General features: G+C 45.3%; 1 protein-coding gene across 1 annotated transcript in view; it reads right to left on the reverse strand.

The window, feature by feature from the left end:
* Positions 1-11,277, reverse strand: part of CD80 (CD80 molecule) — a 34,038-nt gene extending 22,761 nt beyond the window's left edge. Inside the window, exons 1-3 of the mRNA XM_035116551.2 lie at positions 11,143-11,277; positions 2,575-2,714; positions 881-997 (exon numbers count right to left, since the gene is read on the reverse strand). Of these exons, the coding sequence (XP_034972442.2) occupies positions 881-974 (94 nt within the window). The 5' untranslated portion in view covers positions 975-997; positions 2,575-2,714; positions 11,143-11,277. The remainder of the gene's footprint in view (positions 1-880; positions 998-2,574; positions 2,715-11,142) is intronic.
* Positions 11,278-11,916: the final 639 nt, after the last annotated feature.

The raw sequence follows: 11,916 nt of genomic DNA on the forward strand, positions 1-11,916 counted from the left end.
TTCCCCAGTTTGGAGGCTGATTCTAGTGACACGTTGACCATAGCTGCCAAGTTATCCCTTTTTTACAGGGATTTTCCCTTATGCTGAATAGGCTTCCTCGCGAGAAAAGGGAAAACTTGGCAGCTATGACGTTGACTGTTTTTTGTTACAAGATAAAGGTAAAGGTACCCCTGACCATTAGGTCCAGTCACGGATGACTCTGGGGTTGCGGCGCCCATCTCGCTCTATAGGCCGAGGGGGCTGGCGTTTGTCCGCAGACAGCTTCCGGGACATGTGGCCAGCATGACTAAGCAGCTTCTGGCGAACCAGAGCAGAGCATGGAAACGGCGTTTACCTTCCTTCCAGAGCAGTACCTATTTATCTACTTGCACTTTGACGTGCTTTCAAACTGCTAGGTTGGCAGGAGCTGGGACCGAACAACAGGAGCTCACCCCGTCACGGGGATTCAAACTGCCGGCCTTCTGATCGGCAAGCGCTAGACTCTGTGGTTTAGACCACAGTGCCGCCCGCATCCCATTACAAGATAAACTACTGAGAATTTTGAGTTATTGAAGAACACCTGGGCAGATGCTGTCCAGAACATTCCATCTCCATATAGCAAATGGAAGGCTGAGGGAGGCTTGCCTAATCCCGCTAAGTTCATGGCAAAGCTGAAATTCACACAGAAACTCCCTAATTGTGAGAAACAGTCCTGTGTATGCTTATTTGGAAGTAAGTCCCATTGAGTTCAGTGCAAAGGATGAAGCATTCGCCACTTTTTTAAAACACACACACACACACACACACACACACACACACACACACCAGTTCCTCTTGGAAACAAGCAAGGAATGTCAAGGAATGCTATTAAAAGGCAAACACAGTGAATTGTTGGGCTTACCTGAACAACCAAATGGAAGCACAAAGAGGCCAAGCCAGAGGAACCACTTTAGAACGGTTGTGGATAACATCAGTTCTCTCTTCTGTGTGTACATTGTATTTTCCAAGACCACCTTAACTGAAGCAGTGAAACGGCAAGAAGTTACAGAGAGAAATGCAGGATTTTTGTGCAGTTCAGGTGATTTAGTTTAATTTATAGGTAGCACTGCTTTGTATTGACAGTTCTTTTCCCCTACCCACTCTGCAACTCACATTAATCTATCATTCTATTTAGATCTATCAATCTATTTAGCACATGGCTTCCACGGTGGCATATGATACTCAGGGCATCAGCAATTGCATAAGAATTCGTTACCAAACAGTAGTGAACACACAATTATGCTTGGAGCAATAATTAAATAATCAACTAACATATCATTAATTGAAAGCAGTTCCAGAGCCAGCCCTGTGTAATGTGCATGGGATTTTTACCATCTGAATCAATTGCTTGGAAAGATATAACAAATGGAGAACACTGGTTCACACTTTATGTGATGGCAAGTGCATATTAGGTTGGCACAACGGAAGGCCAAAGTCAGAGCATATACCTTGGTGATGTATTTGTTTATGATGCTGTGGCACAGGTTATGCTGTACCACAACTAAGCTTTGGACCCCAGACGCTAGAAGCAGTAGTACATAAACAGATAAACAACTGTAGGCAGAAAACTGTTTTCAGATGCTGATTTTGAGATTATCAACAGGCTTTCAGGGACAGAATGACTAGAATTTGATGCAGGCATGAGCGTAGCCAGGATTTATTGGAGGGGGGACGGGGACAAAACTGAAATGACAGGAGTTCCCAAAGATGTTTACTACCGTCTCATAAAGAAAAGGAAGAACTATTGTTTACTGCGTCCAGTGAGAATAACATATTGGTGCAGATCTGATTAATATACTGTTGGGCAGGGTTTTTTTTTTTTTAGCTGGAACTCATCAGAACTCAGTTCTGGCCCTTTCTCAAGTGGGCACCATTGCCATTCTAAGAGAAAGAGGGAGGTGTTCTTCTGGCACCTCTTTTTCTAGAAAAATAGCACTGCTGTGAGAGTCTTCAGATTTCTAAATTCACAAATGAAACAAGGTAACAGAAGATGCTGTAGAATTGCCTCTCTTGGAGTTTCTAAAGAGTTCCTACCTCACGGTAAGTGGCCTGACCAGCAGATCTGTAGCCAAGTTCAAAGCTCCCTGAGACTTTAAAATGTCCTTAATACTGCTATTAAATGAAAAAATGAAATGAAACACAGGCATGGCGTACCATACATTTAAAGCAACCCCCCCCCTCAGAATCCTGGAAAATGTAGTTTACTCCTTACGCAGCAAAAATCCCAAGCACCCTTAACAAACTATAGCTCCCAGGATTATTTGAAGGGAAAAGTGCTTTAAATGTGCTTCAGTTGCTTTGCTTGTATGCAGCCATGCAAAATTCCTCTTTCAGTACCCCATCTGACTGTTTGCCCAACTCCCTCCGGTTTTCCTGTCATTTCTCACCATACCAGCAAAAGGATGTGGGGCGAAAGCATCAAGAAAACTAAAACTAAATGAACCTTAACTCCCCGTTTATGCCAGTCTCCTAAGAAACAACCTGTCTAATCAGTCTGCACTGTAACTTAGTAAATTAAGAAAAAGGAAGGAAGAGGTTTCTTCACCGTCAACTTACAGTAAGCAGAAACCAGAGAATGACGCTTTGCCTTCCAGATAAATGCCTCTTCCTTCAGTGATTGGTATAAATACTGATCTTCATTTGGCTATGTCCCACGCAACAGAAAGGTCCTCCAAGTACTGTCGTTTGTTCTTAACCTGTGATTGCATAGAAAGATGAGCTACATGACTTTAAGACAAACCAAATGTCACCACCCCCACAACTTCCCCTTTTTGCCGTCGAAAAAAATAAATCAAAAACTTTCAATCCTTGTCCAGCACTTTCCATATCATTAGAGTAACAGAGGAGCAGGCTAGATTGATAATCTATGGTAGCACACTGGCATTCAACAGGATCCCTAAAGTTTCTAAAATGGGCTAAGAAACAAATATTAATGGACTAAATGTAGGAGTAGCGTTATTAAATAGAATCCTATCCCACTTTCATTTCTAGGCCAGCCTGGCAATGGTCCACAAAACATGGGCCCATAAGGGAACAAAAGGAGTGGCTCTGTGCGAGAGGACAAAGGGCTGGAACTTCTTCCTTCAACTGCTTGTTAGAAAGAAAAAGGCCAGAGTCAAGAGTTGAATAATATGAGCTAGAAGCTGGATGCAAAAGCTGCAGGCTAGAAAGGCAAAGAGGTGGGGGCAGAGAGTCAGGGGGTGCTAATGCTGTGAACCCCTTCATTGTAGGCTCAGGTAGTATGTTGTTGTTTAGTCGTTTAGTCGTGTCTGACTCTTCGTGACTCCATGGACCATAGCACGCAGGCACTCCTGTCTTCCACTGCCTCCCTCAGGTAGTATATATATGTGCAAATAAAGACACCTCAATATCTGCTGTTCAAAGGAAACATGAACCCTGAGGAAGCACCCAGAACCTTCTGGAATCTCACACTGCTCCGAGATTGGGGTGGCATGCAACACAACCCACTCACCATATTCTGGCCTTTACTTCTTTATTTCAAAATTATGTCATCATCAGATAGGCTTATTGCACATTAAGAAGAGCTTCCCTATTCATAAATTATCACCTTGCAACAATTGGTTTGTTTATATTTAATTACATTTATAGGCCACCTTTCCCACCCCCATGGAGCTCAAGGTTCTCCCAGTTCTCCCGCTCATTTAATCCCCACTGTGTGGAGTTCTGGGATTTCTTCCAGCTCCCCTCCCCTGTACACACATCCAGATTTGGGTAGGCGTTGGGGTGGGGAGGGGGAAGAGCCATTGCACTAGTGCAGGCATAGGCAACCTTGGCTCTCCAGATGTTTTGGAACTACAACTCCCATGATCCCTAGCTAACAGGGCCAGTGGTCAGGGATCATGGGAGTTGCAGTTCCAAAACATCTGAAGAGCCAAGGTTGCCTATGCCTGCACTAGTGGGACTCATTGTTCTGGGCAGCGGCGTAGCTATCCGCTTGGGTGTCTGGTGCGGGGGTGGGGTGTCCTGCTGTTGTGGGTGGGGCAAGCCTCTCCAACACTTGGAGCCTCTCTGCCACCTCCCCCTCAGCTGTAGGGTGGCTGTGGGAGAGGTAGTAGGCAGACCCAAGTCCCACGCTGCCGTTTCAGGCAGCGCGGAACCTGGAGGCGCCTAAGTCACCACGTCACTCCTAAAACGTTTCGTGAGCCCATTTTCTATTTTTATTTTAAACTCATTTTGTCACACACACACACACCCCACTGATGACACCCGCACCCCCACCCCCTTCCTCCCCACTGGTTCTGGGTTCTCTTACTTGGGCATTTGGATAGATGTTTTGTCACTCTTGCCGGGTGGTGATATGAATGTGATTTGTTGTGGTGGTTTGAATTCTCATTTTGTTTTCCTTTATTGTGTATTATGCACTTGTTTTGGGACTGATTTCAATAATGAGCATGTTATAAACTATCTAAATAGTGTATCAGCCCATTAGTGGGGCTCATCCCAAGCTGCCCAGCCATTTCCTTCTGTTGGTGCAAGGCATGTTTGAGCTTGCTGCTCTTATCACCAGGGTTAAGACTCAAAGGCCGGTCCATTCAGCTTCTGTATACAGTATCTTGTACTCCCCCCCCCCAACTTCACTAGAAGCAGCCTTACCAATCTGGGAAGGAGGGCTGAAGAACAGTAATCCGTTTTCCAGTTTTTCAAAACATAAAAGGAATCAGATGGGGAAAGGCCTACATTGCAAGTTCTCCCCTCCAGTCTTGAAGAAATGGCCTTTCCCCATCTGATCCCCTTTATGTTTTGAAAAACTGGAAAATGGATTAGTGTTCTTCAGCTTCTTTATTTCCCTTTAAAACTTTTAAAGGCTTTACATTTCTGTTTGCCTTTGTATTTCCAGCCAGATGTGGCAGTGTGTAAGGTAAAAGGTAAATGACCCCTGGACAGTTAAGTCCAGTCAAAGGCGACTATGGGGTGCGGAGCTCATCTTGCTTTCAGGCCGAGGGAGCTGGTGTTTGTCCACAGACAGCTTTCTGGGTCATGTGGCCAGCATGACTAAACCGCTTCTGGCGTAATGGAACACCGTGACGAAAGCCAGAGCACACAGAAACACTGTTTACCTTCCCGCTGCAGTGGTACCTATTTATCTACTTGCACTGGCATGCTTTTGAACTGCTAGGTTGGCAGGAGTTGGGACCGAGCAATGGGACCTCACCCTGTTGCAGGGATTCAAACCACTGACCTTCTGATTGGCAAGCCCAAGGGGCTCAGAGGTTTAGACCACAGTGCCACCCGCGTCCCATATCCTATATACTAATTATACACAAATGACAGATGTTCTTTAGATGATGTTCCCTATTCCTGGGGTCTAGTAGAGACCACAGGTCTGAATCACTTAGTCATACATGGTGAATAAGAAATGTTGCCCATTCTGGTGTAACACTGCTTCTGATTGGCTCACTGGGGAGGCCAACATGGCCCCCTGAGGACTTTCCCTGGCATCTACAAAGCCTTGGAGCCTACCCTTCCCCCCAGGTCATTCTCCCCTACAGTGGCAAATGTGGTCACCTCCTCCCACCCACTGGTCTCAAAAGTACATAGAGTTGGAGGAAGAATTCTGTTTCTCATTTTCTCTTTCAAGTCTATCTGCTTTTCAAGGCTCCGGTAGGCACCTTGAGAGAAACAGAAAGTGGAGCTATTGAGGGGGGAAAAGGGATGAAAGGGGACCCCAATCTGGGAAACTGAGGGGGTGGTGGTAAAGTGACCTGGGAAGAGATGAGGGGGGAATTTGAGCTGCCACAGAAATGGGGGGGGGCATGCAGAATTGTGTTGGGACTGGTAAAACAGATAATTTCAACTCTTGATCTGTGATTTGATGGTGGCTTTATTACCACCCTAGAGGAGGGTCCATGCCTTGGATAAATGTTTTGTGGTGCTGACTTTACTTGGCAATCTACCACTGCAAGGTATGATATGACAGTGGTTTTGGGGGACCCCGTTTAAAACAATACAAATTCAAAGGGACCCATTTTATTTCTACTTGATCAGTATCTATGTAGGTTCAGGGCCGGCCCTAAGGCAAGGCTGGGTGGCGCAATGCGCCAGGGCGCCGGGCTGCCAGGGGGCACTGCGCTGCGGCGCCCACCAGACAGCCTGGCCGCCCTCCCTGCTCCTTGCCTCCCTCCCTCTTGCTGCGGGTTTGAGTCCCAGCCTCAGCCTGGCGGGTCGGGGGCATGAGGAAGACAAGAGGCCAGGCGCTGCGCAGCATCACCCCCCCAGCAGACGCCTCTGCGCAGGAGGGGGCGGTGCCGGCGCCCCAGAGGACAATCAGGTAGCCCGGCCCACCCGCTGCACCCTGCCCGCCCATGCCATGTCCCTCCTCTGCGTCCGCGGTGAGTTGGGGGGGGCGGCGGAGGGAACTTTGCGCCACGGTGCTCGATGTGGTTAAGACGGGCCTGTGTAGGCTCCATCTATCGGGGTGGGGTGGGGGGAGAGGAGAGAGAAAACCAACCTCATAATCTGTTTGTGATGATAAACTAAGACCCATTTCACATTTACTTCTGTCACCCTCTATCCCCCACCTTATATTTGTGCCTTTGATAATTTGCACCTAAATGTTTTTGTTGCTGTTGTATGTTAAACTCACAGTAACACTTATTTCTAACCTTAAGAATGTTTAACAGGATGTTACAGAACAGCTGCAATCTGAACATACATAGGGACATTTACTATCAGTATAGGTCAGGCACCCCCAAACTGCAGCCCTCCAGATGTTTTGGCCTACAACTCCCATGATCCCTAGCTAAGAGGACCAGTGGTCAGGGAAGATGGGAATTGTAGTCCAAAACATCTGGAGGGCCAAAGTTTGGGGATGCCTGGTATAGGTGGTTATAAGCGGGGGGGGGGGGAATAGCCCACAGGTGTGCTATTTTTGTGTGCAGTTGACCTCAGTGCACACTCCATGAATTCACTTCCTACTCTTAGGAAGGGACTGAAATTTGAATGCTCTAGTGCAGGCATCCCCAAATTGCGGCCCTCCAGATGTTTTGGCCTACAACTCTCATGATCCCTAGCTAAGAGGACCAGTGGTCAGGGATGATGGGACATACACTCAAGGGCCAAACACAACATGGCACTAATTGCATGAATGCAATTAACAAACTTTTTTTTAATGCAGCAATGAGAGCCCAAGCAATATTGGAGCTGTGAAGGATGGAGAGGATGGAGTTTTACAATTTCACCCCTTGCCTTAATCCGGATGAGAATATCCCCTATGCTATTTGCGTCAGAAGTAAAGCCTCCATTGGCAGCAGCACCACTAGCATTTGTCTAAAAAGTAAAGAATAATAACAAAATAGTGATATCTGAAGTATCTGTGTATCTGAAGAAGTGTGCATGCACACGAAAGCTCATACCAAAATATAAACTTAGTTGGTCTTTAAGGTGCTACTGAAGGAATTTTTTTATTTTGCTTCGACTCAGACCAACACGGCTACCTACCTGTAACTAAAATAGTGATAGTGCTTTATAAAGGACAAAGACCAGTAAATACTAGGGATTACCCTTGCTAACTTCAAACATTTGGAGCAAATGTTGATGGATAGAGCAAGCTTGCTTTCTCCTGCTCCAAAGGCTAGGACCTAAACCAATGGCTTCAAGTTCCAGGAAAGAAGATTCCGACTAAACATCAGAAATACCAGACAGTAAAAGTTGTTCAACAGTGGAACAGACTTCCATGAGAGGTGGTGGACACTTCTTCCTTGGAGCTTTTTAAGCAGAGGTTGGAGGGCCATCTGCCATGTATGATCCAGTTGAGATGCCTGCATTGCAGGGGGTTGGACTAGATGACCCTCGGGGTACCTTCCAACTCTAAAATTCTAAGCTTTTATTTTCTAAACCTTGAAGGATGTTGTAAAGGCACTAAAGGCCATTAAAACCACTTGAATGATTTCTTTTAAAATTCAGAGGAACTGGTTGGAAATCTAAAGGTTAAGACTTTATTTTCTAAGGAGCTAACATGTAACAGGCTAAAAAGAGGAAGCATGCCATTAAGAACACTGGTTTAACAAAAGAGGAAGATGCTTAAACAATCAGACATGCCTGAGAAAGTTTTCATCTTCTCTCTTTAAATCAAACAAACAATGGAAAATAGAAGCCATTTGGAAAATTATATATCGTTCTTGGAAATTGAGTCTTCTTAGCAGTACTTGTGGGATCTCTTAGAAATGTTGCCAGCAGGACAGTTACTCAAACTGATAGTAGATCCTTATTTTATCAGGTTGCCCTTGTTACTAAAATGAAATGAAATAAAAATGATAACATCCTCTCTATCTGTTAAACCAAAAGCAGCTCACAGGATTAAAAATAAATCCTAATTCAAGCAACAATCAATAAATTGATACACACAACAAAAGAAGTTGCAGCAGAAAAATAAACCAGAATCCCTTACTATTCTGCCACCTGAGGCAGCTGCCTCAGACCACATCAGGCTGGCCCTGCAAAAAAATTCAAAATCCCACACAAAGTTTGTCTAATGGCCCAGCTTCCACCAAGTGGTTCAATTAAATAATTTTAGGCTCTGAATTTAATTTTAGGCTCTTAAGGAGCATCCCTATTTAAATTCAGTGTCTTACTTCATTTGCTTCAAAATGTGGTAAACCCATCTTGCTGTGCATGGAACCCATCTTATCTCCAATGCTATTTAATATCTACAGTAAGCTGTTGCCTGTTGGGAAAGATCACTAGGGGTTTTGGGGTGAGGTGCCATCAGTATGCTGATGACACTCAGATGTAATTCTTCATAACTTTTGCATCAGGAGAGGCTGAGCTATTGCCTGGAGACAGTGATGAAATGGAGAGGAAAAGAAAGTTGAGCTTGAATCCCATGAAGATGGAGGCAATGTGAATCAGAAGTTCCCGTGTCTAAGAAATTGGTCAGTTGCCTTCCCTGCTCGGGGTTGCACTTCCTCTGAATGAGAAGGTTCTCAGTTATGGGGTGGGAAGGTTCTCAGTTATGGGGTGCTCCTGGATCCAGCTCTGTCACTGGAAGCTCAAGTAATCTCAGTGACTAGAAGTGCCTTTTATCAACTGCAGCTGGTTCAACAGTTACGGCCACTGCAGGACCAGGAAAGCATTGCCACAGTAGCTCATGTGCTAGTTACTTCAAGTCTTGATTAATGCAATGCACTCTATGTGCTTGATTCCAAAGCTGCAGTTAATAATACAGTGGTATCTCTATTTGTGGACACGATCCATTCGAATCCATTCGATCCATTAGGGACCCAGGTGGCGCTGTGGGTTAAACCACTGAGCCTAGGGCTTGCTGATCAGAAGGTCGGTGGTTCGAATCCCTGTGACGGGGTGAGCTCCTGTTGCTTGGTCCCAGCTCCTGCCAACCTAGCAGTTCGAAAGCATGTCAAAATGCAAGTAGATAAATAGGAACCGTGGGAAGGTAAACGGCATTTCCGTGTGCTGCTCTGGTTCGCCAGAAGCGGCTTTGTCATGCTGGCCACATGACCTGGAAGCTGTACGCCGGCTCCCTTGGCCAATAATGCGAGATGAGCGTGCAACCCCAGAGTCGGTCACGACTGGACCTAATGGTCAGGGGTCCCTTTACCTTTACCTCTATTTGTGGACACGATCCATTCGAACGGCACCCCGGAAAGTCCGCAACTAGAGTAGCGCTCCTGTACAAGTGTGAAGTGCGCAGAACCTTTTGCGCATGTGCGAAGCGTGCAGAATGCTTCTGCATGTACGTGCACAGTGAAACCTGGAAGTATACACTTCCAGGTTTGCCGCGTTTGCAACCCAAAAATTTGCAACATGAAGCGAACACAAGAAGAGGTGTGACTGTAATAATAATAATAATATATTATTTATACTCCACCCATCTGGCTGGGTTCCCCCAGCCACTCTGGGCAGCTCCAAACAGAATATTAAAAACACAATAAAACATCAAACATTAAAAACTTCTCCAAGTCAGATAGTTGTTTATTTCCTTGACATCTGATGGGAGGGCGAGCACCACTACCAAGAAAGCCCTCTGCCTGGTTCCCTGTAACCTCACTTCTCACAGTGAGGGAACCGCCAGAAGGCCCTCGGAGCTGAACCTCAGTGTCCAAGCTGAACGATGGGGATGGAGATGCTCCTTCAGGTATAGGCTAGTGGGCCGAGGCCATTTAGGGTTTTAAAGGTCAGCACCAACACTTTGAATTGTGCTCGGAAATGTACTGGGAGCCAAAATAGGTCTTTTAGGACTGGTGTTATAAGGTCTTGGCGGCCACTTCCTGTCACCATTCTAGATACCGTATTCTGGATTAATTGTAGTTTCCGGGTCACCTTCAAAGGTAGCCCACGTAGAGCACATTGCAGTAGTCCAAGCAGGAGATAAGTAGAGCATGCACCACTCTAGCAAGACAGTCTGTGGGCAGGTAGGGTCTCAGCCTGAGTACCAGATGGAACTGGTAGACATCTGCCCTGGATACAGTTAGTGCAGGATGCAGCAGCACAATTGCTGACAGGAGTGAGGCCTCGTCAGCATGTAACACCTTTACTCAGAGATCTGCATTGGTTGCCAATTTGCTGTGGGCCAAGTTCAAGGTTTTATATTAGCATATAAAGCCCGTAACAAACTTGGGACCAGTTTACCTACAAGATTGCCGTACCCCACATGTGCCCAGTCAATGGCTTCAATTGACAGTACTGGCACTACTACAGGTGCCACATAATACTCGTTCTACATTTGTAAGAACTTGATTGTTTAATGTGGCAGCACCTGCACTTTGGAACTCCCTGCCTATTGAAATCAAGCAGGTTCCTTCACTGTACTCTTTTAAGCCCCCGCTAAAAACATTCCTGTTTAAACGAATACACCCAGATGCTAAGGAAGTTGAGGTAGCTTAAATCTCAGTATTTTAACTGTTTTATATTTTGTAAACCGCTTTGAGGGTTGTTGATTTTCTTTTAACAATCAAGCAGTGTATACATTTTATGAAATAAAGATATAATACACACACACACACACACACACACACACACACAAACCCTACAGCTCCAGTTAACACACACAGAAGTTTCCCACCACTTTAGCTCCCAATCCTCCTTCCCGGTCACAAAAATAACCACAAACGATTAAATAAAAAACCAATATTACAGAAATATACTCACACGCTCTGCCCATTGATCTCTTAAGAAATATGAATTTGAAAAATAAGTTACTTAAACTTGCAACCACACCTTTCTCTTTGCTAGCTACAAAGAACGACTGTGAGCTATTTGGAGGCACGGCCTATAAGGAAACAGATCTGTGTACACTCAGGACTGATCATAAAGCAGCCCTTCCTTATCTTACAGAGTTGCTGGAGTTTTCATATAACAAGAGGCAGGTGAAACCTGCACAACTGGGGCTGAAACTGTGGCAGCCTTACTGATACTAAAACTTTCACATAGCTTTTCTGCTCACTCAGAAACCTAAGGGGGGGGTATCCTCTTGGCGATAGCTGTACTTTTGGATTAGGGTTTGCTGAGTGCTGCAGAGACTTGATTGACAGACGTTTGTAGAGAGTTGTAATAGAAGCATAACGTGTGTGGAACAGGAAAGAGTGTGTGGCTTTCAGATCCTAGGAGGAAAACAAAACAAAACAAAACAAAACAAAACAAAACAACAAATTGCTTGACCTTCTCCTTGGGAGGACTGTGCCCCAGTAGGCAGTGGAACAGCCTCCACTGCTATGAAGGCTTTCTAAAACTGAGTAAAATGACCCACCTGTATCTGTTCCTCTTGTGACATTCACCAGTACTTCCTGATTCTAATTGCAAAATACAGTTTGACCAAGTAGGCAAAAAATGAAGATGTGGCAACCTCCCAGAAAATGTTACCAGAGAAAATAATAAAGTGTCCCTTATGCAAACACAAAAGCAATGCATTCCCTTGGTATCTTG

Source organism: Zootoca vivipara, chromosome 4 (assembly GCF_963506605.1).
Source record: "Zootoca vivipara chromosome 4, rZooViv1.1, whole genome shotgun sequence".
Classification (NCBI taxonomy): domain Eukaryota; kingdom Metazoa; phylum Chordata; class Lepidosauria; order Squamata; family Lacertidae; genus Zootoca; species Zootoca vivipara.